At 40.1% G+C, this 26,852-nt stretch overlaps 1 protein-coding gene across 1 annotated transcript in view; it reads left to right on the top strand.

The window, feature by feature from the left end:
* B3GAT2 (beta-1,3-glucuronyltransferase 2) overlaps window positions 1–26,852 on the top strand; it is a 76,959-nt gene that overhangs the window by 26,141 nt on the left and 23,966 nt on the right. The window contains exon 2 of the mRNA XM_025890566.2: window positions 17,355–17,499. Within this exon, the coding sequence (XP_025746351.1) occupies window positions 17,355–17,499 (145 nt within the window). The remainder of the gene's footprint in view (window positions 1–17,354; window positions 17,500–26,852) is intronic.

The raw sequence follows: 26,852 nt of genomic DNA, 5'->3' as shown, positions 1-26,852 counted from the left end.
TTCTCAGAGTTAAGCCTGCTGATTTTTCAAGCTCCTGAAGTTAGCTGGTTTTCAGAGCCAGATGTTATGCGGATTCATCTTCCCAGTGCAGGTCCCTAGTGCCAAGGGTTCCTGGTGTGGGATCTGATCTTCTTGCTTCTCTGGGCTTATGGTGTCCCTTCCTTTTGTGCTTAGTCTTGCCAGAGATTTGGTTCCTGTGTCTCCACCCCTCCTACCCTTTTCCCTGTGGCCTCCTCTCTACAGTTATTATGGAATGTCTGTTCTTCCAGTCTTTGAGTTGTTTTCAGGGTTAGTTGCATAAATGTAACTGTTATCTTGTTGTGTCTGTGGGAGGTGAGCTCAGGATCCTCCTATTCCACCATTATCCCCAAATTCCCTTTCTCCTTTTAGATATATCTATTTTTTGCTTCATGTATTTTGAAGCTGTGTTATTTGGTGCATACAGCTTTTACATTTTTGCTTTTTCTTGATGAATTGACCCTCTTATCATTATGAAATTTTCCTCACTTCTGATAATCTGTCTTGAAACTACTTTGTTATTACTACAGCTACAGGAACTTTCATATGCTTACTGGTTGCATGGTATATCTTTTTCTTTCCTTTTACTTTTTTTTTTTTAAGATTTTATTTGTGAGAGAGAGAAAGTTCACAAGCATGGGGGAGTGGCAGGCAGAGGGAGAAGCAGGCTCCCCACTGAGCAAAGAGCCCGATGTAGAACTTGATCCCAGGACCCTGAGATCATGACCTGAGCTGAAGGCAGACACTTAACTGACTGAGCCACCCAGGTGCCCCTCTATCCTTTTACTTTTATCCTATCTCTGGTCTTCTATTTAAAACATGTCTTGTTTCTTTGTCCATTTTGCTTTTTGATACTCTTCTCCCAAGTTAAGGGCTTAATATGTAAACAAAACTTTATTTAAATAAACTGTATTGTAAATCTTGTACTGAGTAAACAGCGTCTGCATTGTGTGTGGGTGTGTGTGGGTGTGAAAAAGAGAGCACTCGAGTGAGAATTGGGCTTTTTTAGTAAGGTTTTCTTTCAAGATCCACCTATATCTGTATTTTTTTTAAAGATTTTATTTTAAAGTAATCCCTATACCTAGTCTGGGGCTTGAGCTCTCAACCCTGAGATCAAGAGTTGCATGCTCAATTGACTGAGCCAGTCAGGTGCCCCAATCTTTATTTTTGATCAATGTAAAGTTTGGTCATGATAACTTTGTAAACCTTTTACTGCAGCTAGAGTCTACTTACTACTCTTGAGAAAGTTCTATCAAATTTTAAAAATTATTTTCTGGGGTTATTTAATCCTGTAATCTTAGAGGCTCTCTCCCTCTTCTCTTTTATTCATTTGTCACATATTCTGAGTATATTTTCCACCAGGAGATCCTGAAAATATTTTTCTTTCTCTTAGGTTTCAGGTACAGAGGTAGAGTTGATCATACTTACCAGTCCTAACCTGCTATTGCAATCATTGCAAGTTTCCTTCCTTGTTCTGTTTGTTTTTTATGGTTATCTTCTGGCATCTATTCTAATATGTGTGCTGTGGGTTGTTTGTATGTATCCTTGTGAAGTGTATAGCATTTTGTGTGCAGTACTTTTAGTGTATATAAATGATATTTTGAAATAGATTTTTCTTTGTATTTCTCCATGTTGTGCCATATTTTAAAGATCTGTGTTCATTGCTGTGTGCATCTCTAATCTATTGTTTCTTTCCGTCAAACTTTATTTTTTTAAATTGGAATTCCCATAAGTTTTTTTTATTTACATTATTTACTTGGGAAATTAGAACCTGCCATGAGGCACTTCACTGTATTGATCACCATAGCACTCTAATGCTTTATTAATCAGTGGAAAAATTTAAACTCTAGTTCTGCTCAGAGACTATTTAGTCAAAGACTATACCATAATAGAACATTCCTACTTTCTTGTGAATTAAGTCCCTGTAAATGTGAATCCTGTACAGAAATGACAGACTCCAGCTCCTTGGACTAACTCCCTGGAGAATATGTCCCTGATGCTCCTTACCCTCCTTGATTCAAGCACATGCCTTCCTTAGATGCCTTAGATTTATCTTCTTAAATTCATACCATATTTTTCCCTGACTCAGCAGTTAAAGATTTTATAGCACTGAACCAAACCAACAGACCAGAATAACTATGGCCAAGAGGGCTATTGTCAGGAATCTTTACTTTAGGCATGAATGTGAAGAATCCTATATACTTTTGAGACTTCTGGTATGAGAACATGGCACATGTAACAAACGGGAAGCTTTTGACTACAAATTACAAAACCTCAACCTAAACAATAAAAAAAATGGCTTAAGCAGTGAGCATATAATCTCACTTTTCTGGTAGAATAGTACTGGCTGCTGCAGCAGGCAAAGCCGGACATCTGATAAGCTTGATAGAGTAAAAGCTCTTCCAAGTTTGCTGGGGGTTGGTGACTCTTCTGAGCGGGGTCGGTGACTCTTCTGAGCAGAGTTGGTGATTCTGACATCCCAGTGCTTCCCATCTTGTCATTGCACTAACTCTAACACTTGGCTTCTTCTAAGGTCACTCTGGTAATGGAAGAGGGCTGGTCGATTGCCCAATCTTTTTTGTAAGAGTTGTTGTATATTTAAGCACTACAGTTTCCAGTTCCTTGCTTTTTTTATTTTAATTTTTTAAATTTTTATTTATTTTTATTTTTTTTTAAAGATTTTATTTATTTGACAGAACGCAGAAGCAGAGGGAGGGGAGGCAGAAGGAGAGGGAGAAGCAGGCTCCCCGCTGAGCAAGGAACCCGATACAGGGCTTGAACCAGGACCCTGAGATCATGACCTGAGCCAAAGACAGACGCTTAACAGACTGAGCTACCCAGGCACCCCTTTAATTTTTATTTTTATTGAAGTGTAGTTGACACACGGTGTTACATTAGTTTCAAGTGTGCAGCATAGTGATTTGATAAATCTATGTTTTGCTATGCTAATCACAAATGTACCTACCATCTGCCACCATACAGTGCTATTACAATATCATTGACTATATTCCCTATACTATACCCTTAATCCCCGTGACTTATTCATTCCATAACTGGAAACCTGTATCTCCCACTCCCCTTCGCTTATTTTGCCCATCTCCCCACACCCCTCTCCTATGGAAACTTTCAGTTTTCTGTATTTATGGATCTGTTTCTGCTTTTTGTTTTGTTGTCTAGATTTCACATATAAGTGAAATCATGGTATTTATCTTTCTCAGTCCAACTTATTTCACTTAGCCTGTACCTTCTGGGTCCATCCATGTTGTCACAAATGGCAAGATCTGATTCTTTCTTATTGCTGAGTAATACTCCATTGTATGTATACACCACATCTTTTTTATCCATTCAACTATCGATGGACACTTGGGTTCCTTCCATATCTTGGCTACTGTAAATCAAATTGCATTCAACGTAGGGGTTCATATATCTTTTCAAATTAGTGTTTTCATTTTCTTTGGGTAAATACCCAGTAGTGGAATTACTGCATACAGTATTTTTTTTTAAATTTTTTGAGGAACCTCCATATTGTTATCCAGTGGCTGCACCAGTTTGACATTCCCACCAACACTGCCTGAGGGGTTTTTTTTCTCCACATCCTCACCAACACTTGTTATTTCTTGTCTTTTTGATTCTAGCCATTCAGATGAGTGTGAGGTGTTCTCTCATTGTGGTTTTGATTTGCATTTCCCCAATGATTAGTGATATTGAGCATCTTTTCATGTGTCTGTTTGCCATCTGTATGTCTTCTTTGGAAAAATATCTATTCAGGTTCTCTGTCCATTTTTTAATTGGATTGTTTGTTCTTCTGGTTTTGCATAGTATGAGTTCTTTATATACTTTGTATATTAACCCCTTATTGAATCTATTATTTGCAAGTATCTTCTCCCATTTACTAGGTTTCCTTTTTGTTCTGTTGATGGTTTCCTTGCTGCTCAAAAGCTTTTTATTTTTGTGTAGTTCCAATAGTTTATTTTGCTTTTGTTTCCCTTGCTTTTGTTTCCTCTAGACAAATGTTGCCAATGCTGATGTCCACGAGGTTACTGCCTGTGTTTTCTTTTAGCAGTTTTATGGTTTCAAGTCTCACATTTAGGTCTGTCATCCATTTTGAGTTTATTTTTGTGTATGGTGTTAAGAAGGTAGTTCAGTTTTATTCTTTTGCATGTAGCTGTCCATTTTTCCCAGTACCATTTATTGAAAAGACTTTTTTTCCACATTGTATATTCTTACCTCCTCTGTTGTAGATGAATTGACCGTATAGGTATGGGTTTATTTCTGGGCTCTGTACTCTGTTGACGTATGTGTCTGTTTTTGTGTCAGTACCACACTGTTTTGATTACTAAAGCTGTGTGGGGTTTTTTGGTGTTTTTTTATTTTTTTATTTTTTTTTTAAAGATTTTGAGAGTGAGGGGGGCAGAGAGTGTGCATGAGAGTGGGGAGGGTCAGAGGGAGAAGCAGACTCCCAGTGAGGGAGCCTGATCCTGGGACTCAGGGATCATGACTTGAGCTGAAGGCAGATGCTTAACCGACTGAGCCACATTCTCATCAGGTAGTGAACAAGGAGCCACGTTCTCATCAGGAAGTCCAGGTGTAAAGCAGGTTTCAGGGTTGTCTGACTGAACAACTCAGTTATGTCATCAAGGGTCCAGAATCTTTTCCATCTGTCACCACTGCCATCTTCAGAATGTTAGTTTTGTCTTCAGGCTGTCCTTCTCCTGGTTACAAAATGGCCACCACAGTTCCCACCATCACATCTAAACATGACCATGTGCTAAGGTGGAAGGGGAACTTAGGAGTCTCTTAGGAGTGAGGGAACCTTTCCCAGAGGCAGCTAAGCACAGTTCCTCTGATGACAAGAACTGCCAATACTCAAACTAATCACTGATAGGTGAGAATTTATCCCTGGCATGAGAGAGGGGGTCACTATCTTCTCAGTCATGTCAGCTGGTCACCATCTAAACCAAACTGAAGCTCAGCTATCAAGGAAGAAGAGAGTGGATATTGAGTAGGCAACCAACAGTATCTGCCATGGTCATTCTCTGCACTCATTCACATTATTTCTGTTCTTTAATAAAGTTTTTAAATTTCCCTTCTGTGGTTCTTGCACTGTTCTCAGTAAGTTTATGCCTAACACTCCATATTTGCTTTTGCTGTGGTAATGCTTATTTCTGTGGTATTTGCTAATATATAGGAAAGCTCTTGATTATCAATCATCTCTTTAATTTTCTTTTATGTGTGTATCTCTATAAATTGCCTTAAATCCTTTTTTGAAGTAATAATAGATGTTAATTCAATATCGGGAAAGAAACCTTCAGGTAGAAGGGTCTTACATGAAACGGGACAAGGCAACAGGGTTGATGAATAATAAAACAAAGAATATTTTATTACTTTCCATTTCTGTGAAAAGAAAGGTTACATCTTAGTGCCTGGGAAAGAAATAGTAGTATGTGTTTTTCTCAGAACTTGTCTTAAAAGAATGCTTTGTGTGCCCGTCCATCCTAGAACATACTTAATGTTGAAACTGGATGATCAATAACCAACTGGATGACCAATAACCAGCATCTTTTAAGAATATCTCAGTCCTTTAAAGACCTCCCCCCACCATCAGCACAGCTTTTCTCCATGAGAATAATGGGAGATGGGTAGTTGGTTTTTCATATGGAGAAATTAAACAGAAATGAAGGAATTGGAGCTTTCTCACCTACTTATAGTTCTGAGCAAACTAGAGCAAAAATATTTGGGATCAGTACTCACTCAGGAAAGCAAATCGAGCATGGCCAATGCCACCATTCTTGTAGTGAACTCTACTACCTCCTATGTAACGATGAAAAAGAAGTTAAACAGTCCAGTATATGCTCCCAGTATCCCTCTTCTACACACACGCATGCACGCACATGCACACACATAGCACCAGAGTACGTATTCTGAGACCATATTGATTTTTTAATGCTTTCAAGTCCATAGTATTTATAACTTTTTTTGAAATGAGGGTCAGCTTCTTTGAATATGAGTCTGTCAGTCACATGAAAAGGCTAGTACAAAAATGAGACCAGCCATCAGATGTTAGAGCTTTAAATACCCACACTAAGTAAAATCTACAGTTTGATAAACACTTCCTTTCATGTGCTGAACTCCACTGCCACAGAGATAACATGCTCTCCGCCATTAAAGAACTCAGGACTCTTGAAAGATTTCGGGGAATGTGTAGCAAAAGGATCACATTTTAAAGGGGGCAGCAGCTTACAATACTGAACTGTATTAGCATGTTTGCAGAATTTTTCTGCAGACCTAACTATGTTTGATATTATGTAAAGTTTTACTTTTTGATATATCCAAATGAAGATTCATGGTCATTGGCAATTATGTTCATATTTTCAGTAAACACCGAATTTTACTAAAGTATATAGATCTATACAAGGGGTGGTTTCATCATGAAACTTATTTGAAATTTTTATAAGGAATCTATTCTAACATTGATGGCTGGAGAGAGGATGCGCTTTTGTGGGGTAGGGGTACCTCCGAAGTAGTAACCCTTTTCTCTGGTGTCTGATATTGTCACCATAATGTTAATACTCTTAGGCTGGGATTCTTTGCTGCAACAGTGCCTACTTTCCTAGAAGCTTTGAGGAAAGTAGAAATTTAAGTAGCTCATGGGCTTGACCATGATGCTAAGTCCACACACACAATAAACTGCATTTGGTTGTCATGTGTCAGTCATCTGTTTCCTCATATACATATTCAGGCTGAACCCCTTTAGTCAGAATACCACATGGATGACCTTGTCCTCCTCTCCTGCATTCAGTGGGGTGGCATAAATTGTTAGGTTATCTTATGGGTGGTGACACCAAGCTTGACCACTGGGTCAAGGTAGTGACTGCCAAATCTCTCCATTGCGAAGGCACATTTTTCTTTTGTGCTTACTTGGTAAGCCACAGGTTGATACTGAGGTAGTTGAATGTCTTGTTTCTCAACTTTTACCTGAGAGTTCTAACATCCAGTGAATGTTCTTGCTTGAATTAGTACATTGGGGGTATGAAGTGGTTATTTTCTTATTGCGCTATTCTTTTTTCCTCTGTTAGCTGGTGTCCTTCTTAAAGAGCAGCTTCTCTCTCACACATACACCCCAACCTATAACCTTAGACTCGTTCCCTTTTTCCCCCAAGTTTTGTTGATTTAATCCATCAGAGTCTTTCTTCCTGATGCTCAGATTGTTCCCACATTGGCCTGCAACCCTTCAGACCTGCTTCTGTCTTCATTCCACGTGTCCTTCATTGTCTTTGAGCACATCTTTGCTTTTCTGGCACAAAGTATTCTAGACTCATCTCATACTTTCCTTGTGCCAGTTCTGGAATCTGCCACTTTTCCTTGGAGCCCTGACTCCTTTTAGTGGAGAATGGTATTTACAAACTAAGATCAGGGTGTTAGATGTATTTACTGCTATTGAGGTGTTGGTATCTCTAGGTCTTCTAATCATGAATTCATGTCAAAACCTTCTAAATATTTTGTTTTTGAGTTGTATTTTTGAGGTATAATTTACCTATGATAAAATGTGCTCATTTTAAGTGTCGAGTTGCTGTATTTTAGCAAACACACCCTTGTAACTATCACCTTATAATCATTTATAGGCAGTTTTCATCACGGCCTCCAATCTGCTTTCTCTCATTATAGATCAGTTTGCCTATTCTAGAATTTCATATAATTGCAATAGTACAGTATGTAGCCTTTTTTCTGGTTTCTCACAGCATTATGTTTCTGAGATTCATCCATGTTATGAATATCAATAGTTCATTACTTTGCTGAGTAATTATTGAATGGATGTATCACATATTGTTTATCTGTTTACAAGTTGATGTATGTTTGAGCTGTTTCCAGCCTATGGCTATTATGAATAAAGCTGCTGAGCTGCTGTGAACATTCAGGTGCATGTTTTTATATGGGCATAGACTTTGCTTTCCCTCGAGTAAATACCTAGAAATGAAATTGCTGGGTCATATGATAAGTATATATATTTTTTTTAACTTTGTAAGAAACCACCACATTGGTTTCCAAAGTGGTTATACCATTTTATCCTCCCACCAGGAATGTATAAGAGACCGAGTTACTCCACATCTTCATCATCACTTGGTATTGTCAGTCTTTTAATTTTAGCCATTCTGGTGGGTGTATAATGGTATCTTGTGATTTTAATTGCTGGCTTTAATTTGCTGATTTTTATTTTTAATGGAGAACATCTTTTCATGTGCTAATTGTTCGTTCATTTTTCTTTAAAATGTCTGTTCAAGTCTTTTGACCCGTTAATCATTTAATGTTAACAGTGGTTAATACTATTCATCCTTTAGACTTTTTTATTGAGCTGTAAGAATTCTGTGTATTCTGAATATAAGCTATTTGTCAGGGATATGTATTGGGATGTTTCCTTCCAGTCTGTGACTTACTTTTAAAAAATTGTTAACAGTATCTTTTGGGAGAGTAGAAAATTTTAAGTTCAATTTCTGAATTTTTTTAAAGTTTGAATTTTTTAGGTACTATCTGAGGAATCTTCACCTGCCCTAAGACTTCAAAGATTTTCTCCTGTATTTTCTTCTACAAGTTGTATAAATTCAGGTTTTGTATTTAGGTCTGTGATTCCATTTTGAGTTTTTATGCATTTGTGAGACATAGGGGTTGGAGTTCGTTCGTTCGTTCGTTCTTTCTTTCTTTCTTTCTTTCTTTCTTTCTTTCTTTCTTTCTTTTCTTTTTCTTTCTTCTCTTTCTCTTTTTCTTTCTCTCTCTCTTTTTTTGACATAGATAGATGCAAAATTCTTCCACCATTGTGTGTTAAAACCATGTCCTTTCCCCCCATTGAATTGCCTTAGCATCTTAGTAAAAAAAAAAAAAAAAAAACTGTCTGTGGGAAGAACGCCCTCTGAACTCTGATCTCTTTCATTTATTTACCTGTCTTTACATTAATATCACATTGTCTTGATTAGTATAGCTTTATAATAAGCAGAGCCCAAGCTAGCTCCTCCCAGACAATCTATACCAGGATTCACAAATTCATATGCTTTTAAGCATGTAGCATACTTAAGTTGGCCATGTATAAGCAGTTACTTAATTGGTATTAAAACTTAAAGGACTGAAACTGTGACCTGATTTATTTCACTTACTAAGGTTTTTAATTATGTTACTTTTTCATAGATTTCCTATAGTTCCTATGTTTCAAATGGTGTCTTCTCTATACATACTTTGCATATTAAATATACAGGAACATTTCTCATTTCCATACATACAACAGTGTTGCCTCCCTGTTGTATGTATGGAAATGTTGCCTCTCAGTTTCCCACTTTAGAGATAAGGATACCTCCTGTGACAGCACCAACTAGTAATCATGGTGATTGACACTGAGACTCAGCTTTGGGGCTGTGATGGGAGCAGTGGGGGACTGTGGACAACAGCAGAGGGCTAGGCTACACAGCCTTGCAGTGCCACTTTTGCCATATGTAATGCTAGCCCAGCTTGCTGAATTTTCAGAGAGGCCAGAAATCTTTGCATTTTAACATATCTCAATTTAAAACACAACATCTCTGTGCAGGCCAAACCAAACTTTCCTGCAGAACCACATTTGGCGCCATGCTCCTCTGGTCTGCATGATAAATAAGAGCACAAAAAGTGGGAGAAAATGCCTTTTGTTTTTGAGCACTTCCTTACTTTCTGGCTGTAAATCCTTACTCCAACAGTGAGAAACTTGACTCCTAATATCCACTGGCCACAATAGATCTTTTTTTTTTTTTTTTTTTTTTAATTAAGGAATGCAGGGGAATATTCCTTTTAGGGACCCATGCACCTGAGTTCCTTTCTTCCTGGAATATTTTTGGTCTTCTTGTCTCCATTGGTTACTGCTTCAGGCTTTAGGCTTAGCTCATGCTGATGTTCTCCCAAGAAACTTCAGCAGCTCCCAGATCACATCATATCCTCTGCAGCCTGCTCCTGTAGTGCTGTCTACTTCCCTTACAGCCCTTATTAGCATAGAAGTTAAGTAACTAATTTTGCAATTCCATGTGTCATTGCTTTTTCTCTCCTGGGGTGTTGGCTTGGTAGGTGAGAACATTGTCAGCCTTGCTCAGGGCCTAATACAGCACCGGACACACATTATGTGATAGATGTTTAGTGAAAAAATGCAGCAGGTATGGAAGAAATGTTAGACTTGATCTTCTACCCAATGACAGATGGGTTTATAATATAACATTAGGAACATTTCTGCTTTCTAGACTTCTTAGATACTTTATGCACCTCAAAAGTTCATGCTGTGGGAATGGGGGTATATGGAAATCATGCAAAAAAAAAAAAAAAAGATCCAAGGCAATATAAAGATATGTGAAGGACATTGGAATGAATAGCATTGAGCCAAGGGTCAATGAGTTGAGGGAAATGGACGCTAAAATCATTAGGAGGCAGATGCAAGAAAGAGAAAGCACAGATATGACATTAATTTTCAAACTTGTTCCCAAGGAATTTTATGGGTATGTTGGATTATATAATGTAGTTTCTGCATTGGAAATATCAAATGTTTATGGACAGTGAGATTGGAAAAGGACCCTCGGCTCCAGGTCATCACTTCTGTATTCCTTCCTTATATTTGTCCTGCTCGCTCTTCTGTGTCTTTAGTTTTACTGGATTTCTGTTGGATTTAGGGTGTTTTTCTTTCCCACTGAAATGTTAAAAAAAAAAAAAAAAAAGGATACCGAGAGTCATTCTTTAATGCAATTCTCCTTGAGGTTGCCTATAGCATTTTAAATTTCAGAAGATCAAGAACTTTATTCATTTCCCTTTGGAAAAAAAATAAGACAAAATTTCACCTTAGTGGTATGTCTTGAAGGAAGCTAAAGGCATTTAACTTTTTCTGTTTTACTCTAAGGGCATTCTGAGCTGCTCTCCTGTGTATGATCTCCCGAAGTGTTCCAGTCCCTGGAGCTGGCTCTTAGCTATCCTCTGAGGAGGGACCAAAAAGGATGTAAAGCTGCAGAAAAAAACAGTTGGCTAAAAAAACCAGGAGCTGATTGTTGGAAAAGGTCACCAGACATGGGGAGGGGAAGTAGTCATTTGCCTCCCTCCTTTTCCCGGAGAAGATGAAGATAACCACCACCTGCCCTGGGATGGTTTCTGTTGTTGTTGTTGTTTTAAAGTAGTCTCCACAGCATCGGAGAGTAGAGCCCATCGCAGGGCCTGAACTCACAGCCCTGAATTCAAGACCTGAGCTGAGATCAAGACTCAGGTGCCTAACCAGCTGAGTCAGCCAGCCAGCCCTGCCCCTGGATAGTTTAAATGGCATTTAGGAGGAGCGTGGAGATGTACCACACGTTTCTTTGGTGTCCTTTGTAGCCGCTGGGTCTGTGGAAATTACTCTGCCCGTGATTTTGACTGGTTAACGTCGCTCTGCCAGTCCTGTCTATTTAATTGAGGTCGTGGCGGGAGAAATAAAAGACAGATTATGACTTTGGCATTGAATAAACAGGAAGAGAAATTCTTTGGGGATCTATTCGTAATGTGGTAACTCTTAGAAATATGTGAATTGCTTCCTCTTTGTCTTCCTATCTAGTGCTTTAGTCCTCTGTCTTAGCTTGGGGCTCACACCAGGCACTTGAATTTGTGCCTGTTACGTAACTACTATTTTGTGTTAAGAAAGTAACAAAACTTTTAAATACTGAGAATATTTCAGTTACATGAAAGTGTTTTTTACTTTTAATAGTAACAGTCATTGTAATCTCCCTCCCCCCATCCTTCTCAGAAAAGAAGGTGGCTGCCCAGGAATCCTTAAAGAGCACAGATTGAGTGAAAAGGACACAGAACAAAGGATAGCTCCCAGGGGTGAAATGAAGAAGTTCTGTAAATAGCTGTGCTATTTTCCTTTGAAATGTCTGGCACATTCTATGTGGTAATAGTGGTGGTGTACCGAGGGGCCGTGTGTCTGACTCTGATGAAGCATTCCACATTGACTCTCAGAGCGGTGCACACATGGCAAGGGCATCTGGATCTTTCCAAAGTATTAAACTACTTAAATGACAGACTTCTTTTTTTTTTAATTTAGCATACTCGGAAACATAATCCTGGCATATCACCTGCGTTCATATAGTCACTCCTTCACCTTTGAACACCCAAGTCTGTGAAAAAAATCAAACACAAGTAAGTGTTAGCTCTGAGCTGCTCTCAGGAATTTGGAATGTGTTAAGCCAAACCTGCATTTTCTAGCAAGAAACTGGCACAGAAATGTGAAGTTTTGCTTCTTGGATTCATCTCATTACCTAGAACCTGAGGCTATTCTGAAGGCTGCGGGCCAAATCCTACATGTCTTTCATGGCCCAGCTTAAGTGAAAAGCCTGCCACAATACGTGCTTGGCCATGTTTAATTCCCTCATGCTAATGGTCTCACAGTTATGGTTTATTATTCTCTTTAATGGCAATTTCTTGGGCGCCTGGGTGGCTCAGTCGGTTAAGTGACTGCCTTCGGCTCAGGTCATGATCCTGGAGTCCCAGGATCGAGTCCCGCATCGGGCTCCCTGCTCAGCGGGGAGTCTGCTTCTCCCTCTGACCCTCTTCCCTCTCATGCTCTCTTTCATTCTCTCTCTCTCAAATAAATAAATAAAATCTTAAAAAAAAATGGCGATTTCTCCATTCCTATTTTAAAAAACATTTTTAACTTCTGTTCGTTTATTGTCTGTCCTTTTTTCATTGTGAACTTGTCCCTTGGCCTGCACAGGCACACACTGCTTGCTTGTTACACGTGGTCTTCATTTCATTTACTACCTGGTGCTTATCAAGAATTTTTTGGCACCTGATGCACGCAGGGCATAACCTATGCATTTTCAAGAGGACACACGAGGCTGAGGTGGGGTCTGTTTACCAGTGTTTAGCAGATTTGAAAATTTAGTGCTCTGCGCAAAAGCAATTTAGGAGCTGAAAAATCACATTAAGGAAATACCAAAAAAGAACAGAGTACTATTTTTAGTACTTTATAGATAGATGTAAGGCCATTGTGTCAATTGAGGAAAAACACACGTATTAGATTTTTAGTTTCTTCATATGTTTGGCATGTTTGATACATAAAACAAAGTAGAAATGTTTATGTTTTCCACAGTGTGTGAGGGAACAGGAGTTTGAAGGTAGAGTGATTTGGGGAGAGGGCTATATTTCTGTGGAAATTTAATAAATTTTCTGGGTTTTTATTTTCCCCACCTATGGAGAAGACCTAGGATATAAGCATTAAACGTTAGTATTGATTCAAGAATTAAGTCACGAGAACATTGCTGAGGAAAATTAAAAATCTAAGTGAAGAGCTAGGTCATATTCGTGGGTTTAGAAGACTCGATTTTAAGCTTGTCAGTTCTCACCAAATTGATATATAGATTTAATGCAATCCCAATCAAAATTTGCTAAAATGGACAAGTGCATCTGAAACTCGTATGGAAAGGAAAAGAAATTAGAACAGTCAAAACAACTTTGGTGAAGAAGAACAGAGGACTAACACTGCCTATTACCAGGGTTATTATAAAGCTACAGTAAATCAGGACAGTGTTAGCATCAAGATCACCAAATGGACCAGCCGATCAGAGGAGAACGTCCATAAATAAACCCACTCATATTCGGCAACTTATTTTTGACAAAGGTGCAAAGACAATGCAGTTGTTCTGGGACAGTTGCATATCCATTTACATATTGTGGTTGGAACAATTGGATATCCATATGCAAAAAGAAGAAAGAAAATAACTTCAGGAGTGTTTGGGTGGTACAGTCAGTCTCTCATACCATACTCACAAATTAATTCAAAATAGATCATCACCTAAATAGATCATAAACCTAAAACCTACAACTATAATACTTGTAGAGAGGAGGAGAAAACTCTTGTGATTTTGTGTTAGGCAAAGATCTTATTTTTTTTAAGAGTTTATTTTAGAGAGATAGGGAAAGAGAGAGTGCTCACAAGAAGGAGATGAGCAGAGGGAGAGGGAGATAATCTCCAACAGACTCCATGCTGAGCGCAGAGCCTGGGGGGGGGGGGGGGGGGGGGGGGGGGGGGGGGGGCTCGATCCCAAAACCCTGAGATCATGACCTGAGCTGAAACCAAGAGTCAGTCACTTAACCAACGGAGCCACCCAGGCACCCCTGAGTTAGGCAAAGATTTTAGATATAACATCAAAAGCATCATCCATGAAAGAACAAATTGATGAATTAGATGGACTTTATCAACATTAAAAGTTCTGTTTTCAAAACACATTATTACGAGAATGAACATTATGATAAGCCACAGACTGGGATAAAATATAAATATAAAATATTGTAAATCACAATTATGAAAATTCATAAATCAAATCATCTGAGAAGGGGTTTGTATGCAGAATATATAAATAACTCTCAAAACTCAATAGCAAAAAAGTAAACAGTTTTAAAAACAGGCAAAAGATTTGAACGTATATTTCACCAAAAAGATTATGCATGGCAAATAAGCACAGGAAAGATAGTCAACATCATTATAGAAAAATGCAAATTAAAAGCACAGTGAGATACTACTATCTATGAGACTGGCTAAAATTAAACATTGACCACACGTGTTGATGAGGATGTGCAGTAACTGGGACTCTCACACACTCTAGTGAGAATGTAAAATGGTGCAAGCACTTTGAAAAATAATTTGGCAGTTTCTTAAAAAGTTAAATGTATACATACCATGTGATCCAGTCATTCCCCTCAGGTATCTATCAAAAGAAAAAAAGTGAAGTTCATATGTACACAAATGTTCACAGCTGCTTCATCTGTAATAGCCACAAGTTGGAAACAACCTATATGTCTGTCAACAGGCAAATGGATAAAAACAAAAACAACCTGTGGCACATCCATACCACAAAATACTCTTTGGTAATATGAAGGAGTTAACTATTGATATATTGTAGCATGGATAAATCTTTCTATAGTTGTACAGAGTAAAAGAAGCCAAATGAAAAAGTACATGCTGTGTGATTCCATTCAGACACAGTTCTATGAAATGCAAACTAATGCATAGGGACAAGAGCTCAGTGGTATAGGGGATGAGCAGATGGGATCCGGGATGTAGAGGGTGATGGGAGGGATGGATTAAGAAATGAGCACAAGGGAACTTTGTGGGATAATGAATATGTTCATCATTGTGGTGATGGTTTCATGGCTACATACATGTATCAACATGTATCACATTTTACACTTTAAAAATTACATTTTATTCTTCCAGGGATCCCCCAAGACCAGCCATGTGTTTGGTGATTGACTGGGACACATAGCACCCAGCATATAGTTGTACTTGAGGCTTAGATTTATGACAGTGACACAGTAAAGATACATAGCTAGCTCAGTGAGGGAACAAGAAGGGTCTGGAGGAATCCATGTGTAGACTCCCTATGTTCTCTCCCTCCCACAAGGGGTCACACAAGCACATCTTCCCTCCAGCAGCAAAACTGTCATCCCAGGTGTGCGATGCTTATGCCCTGGGAAACCCATGTAACGTTCAGGGTTCAGGGTTTTTTATCGTCATGTAGGCACCTCCTGCCTGCCAATGTTTCAGATTCCCAAAAGGAAAACGGGTGTTTAGTGCCCTCAGGCAGACAAAACTTTGAGTGTGGGGACTGTTTGAAAAGCCAGGTTCCCAGATGCCAGCCAAGGGCCAGCCTTATAAGCAAGTCTCTTAGACAGTAGTCTCTGAACTATGAACTCTTTTCTACAATTATACCTCAGTAGGACTTTTTAAAAATCCTCATATAAGTTAGTATGAGCACAAGGCAATGGTGATTAATTTATTGAGAAAGTAATAGGTTATAAAAATAATTCTAGATTTGTGGAAGACCAATACAGTGAGGTCTTTGTTACCTGAAATGCTTCATGCCCTTAAATCTTTTTGGAGTGAGGTGGGAGATTAGTAAGTGAAATTGGAATGCCTGGGAAATGGGAGCTTCTAGTTATTTTTTATTCTTTCATGATAAGACTTTTCATTTGAGGAGCGCCTGGGTGGCTCAGTCGGTTAAGCATCTGCCTTCGGCTCTGGTCATGATCCCGGGGTCCTGGGATCAAGCCCCTCATCAGGTCAGGCTCTCTGCTCAGCAGGAAGCCTCCTTCTCCCTCTGCTGCTCCCCCTGCTTGTGCGTGCTCTCTCTCTCTCTCTCTGTCAAATAAATAAAATCTTAAAAATGAGACTTTTCATTTGAATAATATTTGCAAATATTTCCCAAGTATATAATTTTTCTTAAAAAAAAATCCTTGATTGATAATCATTATTTTAACCATTGGTTAACTGATCATGACCCAGTTCTGTAGCAAATAAAAGACAAAGCTTTGGTGTTGAAATTGTCATTACAACAGGCCCACCAAATGCAGCTGGGTAGGTTACGCCCAAGGACACCCCCAGCTAAGGGGGTGAGTGGAGCTGACATCAGCCTATACTTTAATGGCCAAGCCACAGGCCCCTGCATATGTGTGTGCCCGAGAAAAGGGAAGCTTTAGTTTGCACAAAGGTGTCTTGTGGGCTGCTTCTGGTCCTGTTCAACACGTGTCTTAGAGGGTGGTGGTGGTGGTGGTTTTCCCCCAAAATGCTGCCCCAATAGCCAGCTTTGTTGTGAACATGTCTTTCTCCCTAAAGAAATCCAGCAAATCACTTTCAGTGGAGGGCTGTCTTTAACCAGAACTCTGCCAGGTGCTACAGTGTGTGCTTGGAGAGAGAGGGCCAGCTTCTGCAGCTGAGCGCATGACAAATTTCCTCCTCTAGTTGGGCCCAGTTTCCCTCGAAAGGTGGAATGTAGGGTACGTTTTACTTTTTGTCTCTCTGGAGAATGCCTGGTATTTGTTCTGTATCTGGATGCCATTAGTAACGCCCCCAGCCACTATTTCTGTGTATGTATAAATAAAAAATTCATAGAAAGGCAACTCCTGTGGCTTCTCTGAGTGAAATTTTTGCTGTTACTGAGCAATCAAGTTTCCTAAAGGGAAGTCAACCCTCTCACTTCCAAAGATGCAAAGTTTGAAGATTCAACTTTGAAACAAATAGAAAATATTTTTGATAGTCACAACTTAGCTTCAAATAAGTGATGTTCAGCTACTGCACCCACTTTATTTCTTTTAAGCCTTGAGCTGCCAGCTGACCGCGACAGAGGGTGGCCGATGGTGCCAAGCAGCTGCGCATCGGGCCACAGGCTGCCAGTAGGAGGGTTCTGTTCGGAACCTTCAGCTTCTGAAAATCTATGTCACCCCACCCACCCCACTTCTTCTGTGTGGTTCACATTTCTTTCTTCCCTTCAGGTTATTTTCCCTCAGGAAACTTAAACCACCTCTCTTTCCCCTTTTTATAGATGCGAACTACACGCAAAGTCTCTGTCTGGCCAGTGGGCCTGGTTGGTGGGCGACGCTATGAACGTCCGTTGGTGGAAAACGGCAAAGTCGTTGGCTGGTACACCGGCTGGAGAGCAGACAGGCCTTTTGCCATCGACATGGCAGGTGAGGAGTGTGGGTGGTGACTTTTGCTCCTCCCTGATTGTTTTTCCAGTGGTCCTGTTTGTTGTAACAGTGTCCTGGAGGAAGGAAGCTTTGAAGGACCTTAGATCCTATTACATTCAGCAGATAAACTAAGGAAACTTTCAAGACAGGCTTTTTGATTAATTCAAGTAGAAATGGACTTTGTGGGTGTTAAGAAATGCTCATTCTGTCCCATTTTTTTCAGCTCTCTATGTGGCCATCTCTTCAACGAGCATCTGTGCGCCAGGTGCTGGGCTGGGTGTCCGGTCAGTGGTGGGAACCAGACTTGGCCCCTCCTCACCGGGGCTGCTGCCCGTGCTCTCTGGTACCCCTCTCTAGGAGTCCAGTTGGTTTCAGTATATCACAGGCTTATTGATAAGTCTAAGAATGATTTGAAATTGACAAGCTAATCATTTTAATGCTTATTAAATTCAGTGCTTCTTGATACATTTAATAGCTGAAACATAAAATTGGATTCCTGGTTTTTCAGACATTAACTGAGTATAACTGTCTTTTAAAGTTTATATCCCCCGGAGCACCTGGGTGACTCAATCGGTTAAGAGTCCAACACTTAATTTTGGCTGAGGTCATGATCTCAGGGTTGTAAGATCGAGCCCTGCTTTGGGCTCTGTGCTGGGCATGGAGTCTGCTTCAGATTCTCACTCTCTGCCCTTCCCCCCCCCCAAAAATAGTTTTTATTCTCTGACCAACCCATTGAATTGAGTGAGACCAGTAATAGTCCACAAATCCTAAAATGCGTCACTTTATGGTAATGTTTTATATAAAACGATGCCTATGGTAACTGGAAGGATGCAGTTTATTCTTTTTTTTAAATTTTTTTATTGTTATGTTAGTCACAATACATTACATCATTAGTTTTTGATATAGTGTTCCATGATTCATTGTTTGTGCATAACACCCAGTGCTCCATGCAGAACGTGCCCTCCTTAATACCCATCACCAGGCTAACCCATCCTCCCACCCCCTTCCCCTCTAAAACTCTCCGTTTGTTTTTCAGAGTCCATCGTCTCTCATGGTTCATCACCCCCGCCGATTTCACACCTCCTTCATTCTTCCCTTCCTGCTATCTTTTTTTTTCTTAACATATACTGCATTATTTGTTTCAGAGGTACAGGTCTGTGATTCAACAGTCTTACACAATTCATAGTGCTCACCATAGCACATACCCTCCCCAATGTCTATCACCCAGCCACCCCATCCCTCCCACCCCCACCTCCAGCAACCCTCAGTTTGTTTCCTGAGATTAAGAATTCCTCGTATCAGTGAGGTCATATGATACATGTCTTTCTCTGATTGACTTATTTCGCTCAGCATAACACCCTCCAGTTCCATCCACGCCGTTGCAAATGGCAAGATCTCATTCCTTTTGATGGCTGCATAATATTCCATTGTATATATATACCACTTCTTCTTTATCCATTCATCTTTCGATGGACATCTTGGCTCTTTCCACAGTTTGGCTATTGTGGACATTGCTGCTATAAACATCAGTGTGCATGTACCCCTTCAGATCCCTACATTTGTATCTTTGGGGTAAATACCCAGTAGTGCAATTGTTGAATCGTACGGTAGTTCTATTTTCAACTTTTTGAGAAACCTCCATACTGTTTTCCAGAGTGGTTGCACCAGTTTGCATTCCCACGAACAAGGTAGGAGGGTTCCCCTTGCTCCACATCCCCGCCAACATCTATAGTTTCCTGACTTCTTAATTTTAACCATTCTGACTGGTGTGAGGTGGTATCTCATTGAGGTTTTTGATTTGGATTTCCCTGATGCCAAGAGATGTTGAGCACTTTTTCATGTGTCTGTTGGCCATTTGGATGTCTTCTTTGGAAAAATGTCTGTTCATGTCTTCTGCCCATTTCTTGATTGGATCATTTGTTCTTTGGGTGTTGAGTTTGATAAGTTCTTTATAGATTTTGGACACTAGCCCTTTATCTGATATGTCATTTGCAAATATCTTCTCCCATTCTGTCGGTTGTCTTTTGGTTTTGTGGACTGTTTCTTTTGCTGTGCAAAAGCTTTTTATCTTGATGAAGTCCCAATAGTTCATTTTTGCCCTTGTTTCCCTTGCCTTTGGCGATGTTTCTAGGAAGAAGTTGCTGCGGCTGAGGTCGAAGAGGTTGCTGCCTGTATTCTCCTTTAGGACGTTGATGGACTCCTGTCTCACATTTAGGTCTTTCAACCATTTTGAGTCTACTTTTGTGTGTGGTGTAAGGAAATGGTCCAGTTTCATTCTTCTGCATGTGGCTGTCCAATTTTCCCAACACCATTAGTTGAAGAGACTGTCTTTTTTCCACTGGACATTCTTTCCTGCTTTGCCGAAAATGAGTTGACCATAGAGTTGAGGGTCCATTTCTGGGCTCTCTATTCTGTTCCATTGATCTATGTGTCTGTTTTTGTGCCACTACCACACTGTCTTGATGATGACAGCTTTGTAATAGAGCTGGAAGTCCGGAATTGTGATGCCACCAGCTTTGCTTTTCTTTTTCAATATTCCTCTGGCTATGCAGGGTCTTTTCTAGTTCCATAAAAATTTTAGGATTATTTGTTCCCGTTCTTTGAAAAAAGTGGATGGTATTTTGATGGGGATTGCATTGAATGTGTAGATTGCTCTAGGTAGCATTGACATCTTTACGGTATTTGTTCTTCCAATCCCTGAGCATGGAACGTTTTTCCATTTCTTTGTGTCTTCCTCAATTACTTTCCTGAGTATGTTATAGTTTTCTGAGTACAGATCCTTTGCCTCTTTGGTTAGATTTATTCCTAGGTATCTTATGGTTTTGGGTGCAATTGTAAGTGGGATCGACTCCTTAATTTCTCTTTCTTCTGTCTTGTTGTGGGTGTATAGGAATGCCGCTGATTTCTGGGCATCGATTTTATATCCTGCCACTTTACTGAATTCCTGTATGAGTTCTAACAGTTTTGGGGTGGAGTCTTTTGGGTTTTCCATGTAAAGTATCATATCATCTGCAAACAGTGAGAGTCCGACTTCTTTGCCGATTTGGATGCCTTTTATTTATTTTTGTTGTCTGATTGCTGTGGCTAGGACTGCTAATACTATGTTGAATAGCAGTGGTGATAGTGGACATCCCTGCTGTGTTCCTGACCTTAGGGGGAAAGCTCTCAGTCTTTCCCCATTGAGAATGATATTCGCTGTAGGTTTTTCATAGATGGCTTTTATGATATTGAGGTATGTACCCTCTATCCCTATACTCTGAAGAGTTTTGATCAAGAAAGGATGCTGTACTTTGTCAAATGCTTTTTCTGCATCTATTAAGAGGATCATATGATTCTTGTTCTTTCTTTTGTTAATGTATTATATCACATTGATTGATTTGTGGATGTTGAACCAACCTTGCAGCCCAGGGATAAATCCCACTTGGTTGTGGTGAATAATCCTTTTAATGTACTGTATTGGCTAGGATCTTGGTGAGAATTTTTGCATCCATGTTCATCAAGGATATTGGTCTTTAATTCTCTTTTTTGATGGGGGTCTTTTTCTTGTTTGGGGATCAAGGTAATGGTGGCCTCATAAAATGAGTTTGGAAGTTTTCCTTCCGTTTCTATTTTTTGGAACAGTTTCAGAAGAATAGGTATTAATTCTTCTTTAAATGTTTGGTAGAATTCCCCTGGGAAGCCATTTGGCCCTGGGCTTTTGTTTGTTGGGAGATTTTTGATGACTGCTTCAATTTCCTTAGTGGTTATAGGTCTGTTCAGGTTTTCTATTTCTTCCTGATTCAGTTTTGGTAGTTGATACATCTCTCGGAATGCATCCATTTCTTCCAGGTTATCTAATTTGCTGGCATATAGTTGCTCATAATATGTTCTTATAATTGTATTTCTTTGGTGTTGGTTGTGATCTCTCTTTCATTCATGATTTTGTTGATTTGGGTCATTTCTCTTTTCTTTTTGATATGTCTGGACAGGGGTTTATCAATCTTGTTAATTCTTTCAAAGAACCAGCTCCTGGTTTCGTTGATCTGTTGTACTGTTCTTTTGGTTTCTATTTCATTGATTTCTGCTATGATCTTTATTATTTCTCTTCTCCTGCTGGGTTTAGGCTTTATTTGCTGTTTTTCTCTAGCTCCTTTAGGTGTAGGGTTCGGTTGTGTATTTGAGACCTTTCTTGTTTCTTGAGAAAGGCTTGTATTGCTATATACTTTCCTCTTAGGACTGCCTTTGCTGCATCCCAAAGATTTTGAAGTTGTGTTTACATTTTCATTTTTTTCCATGAATTTTTTTAATTCTTTAATTTCCTAGTTGACCCATTCGTTCTTTAGTAGGACGCTCTTTGGCCTCCAAGTATTTGAGTTGTTTCCAACTTTCCTCTTGTGATTGAGTTCTAGTTTCAAAGCACTGTGGTCTGAAAATATGCAGGGAATGATCCCAATCTTTTGGTACTGGTTGGGACCTGATTTGTGACCTAGGATGTGATCTATTCTGGAGAATGTTCCATGGGCACTAGAGAAGAATGTATATTCTGTTGCTTTGGGATGGAATGTTCTGAATATATCTTTGAAGTCCATTTGGTCCAGTGTGTCATTTAAAGTCTTTATTTCTTTGATCTTTTGCGTAGATGATCTATCCATTTCAGTGAGGGGGGTATTAAAAGTCCCCCACTATTATTGTATTGTTGTCACTGTGTTCCTTTGCTTTAGTTATTAATTGCCTTATATAATTGACTGCTCCCATGTTAGGGGCATAGATATTTACAATTGTTAGATCTTCTTGTTGGATAGACCCTTTAAGTAGGCTATAGTGTCCTTTCTCATCTCTTATTACAGTCTTTGGTTTAAAATCTAATTTGTCTGATATAAGGATTGCCACCCCAGCTTTCTTTTGGTGTCCATTAGCATGGTAAATGGTTTTCCACCCCCTCACTTTCAATCTGGGGTTGTCTTTGGGTCTAAAATGAGTCTTTTGCAGACAGCATATCGATGGGTCTTGTTTTTTAATCCAATCTGAGAGCCTCTGTCTTTTGTTTGGGGCATTTAGCCCATTTACATTCAGGGTAACTATTGAAAGGTATGAATTTAGTGCCATTGTATTGCCTTTAAGGTGACTGTTACTGTATATTGTCTGTGTTCCTTTCTGGTCTATGCTGCTTTTAGGCTCTCTCTTTGCTTAGTGGACCCCTTTCAATATTTCTTGGAGGGCTGGTTTCGTGTTTGCAAATTCCTTTAGTTTCTGTTTGTCCTGGAAGCTTTTTATCTGTCTTTCTATTTTCAATGACAGCCTAGGTGAATATAGTATTCTTGGCTACATATTTTTCTCGTTTAGTGCTCTGAATATATCATGCCAGTCCTTTCTGGCCTGCCAGGTCTCTGTGGATAGGTCTGTTGCCAGTCTCATGTTTCTACCATTTTAGGTTACATATCTCTTCTCCCCAGGATTTTCTCTTTGTCTCTGAGACTTGTAAGTTTTACTATTAGATGTTGGGGTGTTGACCTATTTTTATTGATTTTGAGAGGGGTTCTCTGTGCCTACTGGATTTTGATGCCTGTTTCCTTCCCCACATTAGGGAAGTTCTCTGCTATAATTTGCTCCAGTATACCTTCTGCCCCTCTCTCTCTTCTTCTGGGATCCCAATTATTCTAATGTTGTTTCGTCTTATGGTATCACTTATCTCTCAAATTCTGCCCTCGTGATCCAGTAGTTGTTTATCTCTCTTTTTCTCAGCTTCTTTATTTTCCATCATTTGGTCTTCTATATCACTAATTCTCTCTTCTGCCTCATTTATCCTAGCAGATTGCACCCCCATTTTTGATTGCACCTCATTAATAGCCTTTTTGATTTCGACTTGGTTAGATTTTAGTTCTTTTATTTCTCCAGAAAGGGTTTCTCTAATAACTTCCATGGTTTTTTCAAGCCCAGGTAGTATCTTTAAAATCATGATTCTGAACTCTAGATCCTACATCGTACTAATGTCTGTATTGAGTAGGTCTCTGGCAGTCGGTATTACCTCTTCTTTCTGTTTAGGTGATTTTTTCCATCTTGTCATTTTATCCAGAGGAGAACAGAGGAATGCAAGAACAAAATGCTAACAGGGTAACAACGTCCCCAGAAAATATACTCTAAACAAATCAGAAAAGACATCCAGCCAGGGGAAAAGAAAAGGGAAAGAAAGAAAAAAGGAAAAGAAAAGAAAAAGAAAACATAAAAAAAACCAGAACAAAACAAAAAAAAAAACAGAATATGATCAGATAAGATCAGACTGGTGCATAGATCAGTACCACACACTAGATTTTGGGTGTATTTTGTTCTGTTAGAAGACAGTGCCTCCTGGGGCGCCTGGGTGGCTCAGTTGTTAAGCGTCTGCCTTTGGCTCAGGTCATGGTCCCAGGGTCCTGGGATCGAGCCCTGCATCAGGCTCCCTGCTCAGCGGGAAGCCTGCTTCTCCTTCTCCCCCTCCCCCTGCTTGTGTTCCCTCTTTCGTTGTGTCTCTCTCTGTCAAATAAATAAAATCTTAAAAAAAAAAAAAACAGTGCCTCCCAAAGTTTTAAAGAAAGAAAAACTTATATATGTACAAAAATAAGGGCTGATATGATAAAGGGATGGAATATGTAAAGGTTAAAATTATTAAAAATTTTATAAAAGGAATTGACAAGTTGTTTGAAAAAAGAAAGATGATTTAAAAAAAAAAAAGGGAGAGAATATGATCAGGCAGGAGACTAGAACAAAGCCATACACTAGAGATTTAGGGTATATTTTGATCTGTTAGAAGAAACTGTATCTCAAAATTTTAAAGAGAGAACAACTTATATATATATACATATATATACCAAAAATAAGGATAACTACTATGAAGGGATAGACTATGACTCTAAAAGTAAAAAATAAAAATGTTTTTTTAAAAAAGGGATTGAAAAGATGTTGGTTGGAAAAGGGGAAAAGAAAAATTCAAAATAAAACAGTTAAGAAAAATTAACTTTGAAAGACTAATGAATCATGGTAAAAGCCATGAATTCTATGTGCAGTATTCCTCTAGCGCTGGAGTTCTTCCGTTCTCATTGATCGGTAAACTTGGTCTTGGCTGGTGGTTCTTGCTGATCTTCTGGGGGAGGGTCTTGTTGCCATGGTTCCCAAATGTCTTTGCCGGAGGCGGAATTGACCCGCCCTTGCCTGGTCTGGGCTAAGTAATCTAATCTGCTCTGGTTTGCTCTCCAGAGCTTTTGTTCCCTGCAAGCTTTCCGTTCAGCTTTGGAGGATGAGAGTGAAAATGGCGGCCTCCCAATCTCCGCCCCAGCGGAGCTGAGAACTCGGGGCCCGCTCCTCAGTGTACCCCCAGAGAAAAGCAGTCAGTCACTCCCGTCTCCCCGGTCTCCGGCCGCACTCCGTGCTCACCCAGCCTGTGACCAAGCGTTTCTATCTCTGGCACCTGACCCCATGTGGAGTCTCCAAACCCAGCAGATCCCTGCGGTGCGCTTCCGCGCTGCTCCTCCTGGGGGAGGAAGGGGAGTCTCCCCGGCTCTGCCGCTTGTTGGGTCCCTGCTGGAGGAGCAGTGGCTCGACTGTGCCGCGGATCACAGTTTATCGCAACCCCGAGCTGAGAGCCCGTGCCTCGGCTCCGTCTCTGCAGCCAGCTTCCCCGCTTCGATACCTGGGAGCTCTGCTGCACTCAGGCACCCCTGGTCTTTCTGTGACCCCGAGGGTCCTGAGACCACACTGTCCCGCGAGGGTCCACCCCCCCCGCTTAGCCACTGGAGCGACGTCCCTCTGCGGAGCCGACTTCTAAAAGTTCCGATTTTGTGCTCCGCGGCTCTATCACTTGCCAGAAGTGGCCAATGGAGGCCCCCTCCCCTGCTGTCTATCCTCCTGAATATCTCCTCGGATTCACTTCTCCGCACGTCCTACCTTCCAGTAAGTGGTCGCTTTTCTGTTCAGAGAATTGTTGCTATTCTTTCCTTCGATTTCCCGTTGAGTTTGTAGGTGTTCAGAATGGTTTGATCCCTATCCAGCTAAATTCCTGAGACCAGATGAAATCCAGGTCTCCTACTCCTCCACCATCTTGCTCCTGGAAGGATACAATTTAAAACACGAGGCTTAGAGGCATGAAAAATCACTGACATTTATAACCTAGAAGATGGAGGCAGAAAAGCTTCAAGATTAATCTCCTCCATCTTCAAGTCTGGAACACAGTTCTGTCTCTCTGTCTGTCATCCTCTTGGCCAGTCCTTTATGTGTATTTCCCAACTTCAGTCAAAATCTCTACACTCAGAATTCTTATGGGATGAAGGCTTCATTCTGAACTGGATTCATCACTTTTATTTTGACAATCCTATAAATTTGAGGGAGCAAGATTATGAAGAGTGCTAGGAGTAAGAGTTGTTGAGGCAAGTTCTTGAGCATGGCACTGTGGCGGATCTCTTTCCCTGCATCACGGGAGGAGACAAACTAGGATGTTTTTACTCAAGGTTTAAGAAACATTTCCTGAGTGCCAGTTTTGTGGAAATGTGTGTCATGGTCTCTGACCCCAAGGACAGTTTGGAAGGGTAACTTCCCTGGTAAGGGTAAGTTTGGAAGGGTAGTTTCGAAGTGTAACTTACCCTGTGCTGGGCTTCCCTCTCTGTTTCCTGACCTCCCCAACAAGAGCCTTATCCTTTGGTCTTCAGTTCTTGCAGCCTAAGAGCTGAGCTGGCATCTCAACCAAATCATTCACCTGAAGGCAGACGGAGGCTAGTTCAGCCATACTTGGAAGGTCCTGAGGATTCCCAAAAGAAATGGGAGTTCCTCAATGAAATGGGAGTTCATGGCTCTGAAATTAAAAGGCTGTGTCTTTTGAGAATCTGTTTCTTGCCGAGAGGAAGTGTAACTTTGAGCAGAAAACTTTGAGGACATTAGACAAAGTCTTTTGCTTCCCCAAGACTTAGCTTCCCCATGTGTGGAATGAGGCATAGCCTGAATGACCACTGAAGTTTTCTCTGATGTGTCCTTCCTTCTCCTGTCTTCCATCTTCTCTTCTTCAAAGAGAAGCCAGGTCCCAGTTCCTAAGTGAGGAGTTGCGACTGCTAACGCTCAACCGCCAGTTGATAGGTGTTTGGTCCTTACCTTTCCGAGAGCCTTGCTTCACCACAGGCTCTGCAGACGTGTCTCCTTACACCCAGGATCTCTGCCTACAACCCTGCAAGGTAGCTTCAGGGTGAGGACAACTTGAATAAGTCTTCCTGGATTTTGTTGTAAGAACTTTTACATAGATGATCAAGTATCCAGTAAACCCACTGAATATTTGCATTGATTCCCCCCCAGAGTTTGGATCCAAATAGATATATCTAAAACTTAAGAAAGGCACATGGATTTTATGCATTAGGCCT

This window comes from Callorhinus ursinus, unplaced genomic scaffold, assembly GCF_003265705.2.
Source record: "Callorhinus ursinus isolate GAN/ISIS: 27379988/994484 unplaced genomic scaffold, GSC_fseal_2.0 scaffold22, whole genome shotgun sequence".
Taxonomy (NCBI): Eukaryota; Metazoa; Chordata; class Mammalia; order Carnivora; family Otariidae; genus Callorhinus; species Callorhinus ursinus.
This window is presented reverse-complemented; position numbering and strand designations above follow the sequence as displayed.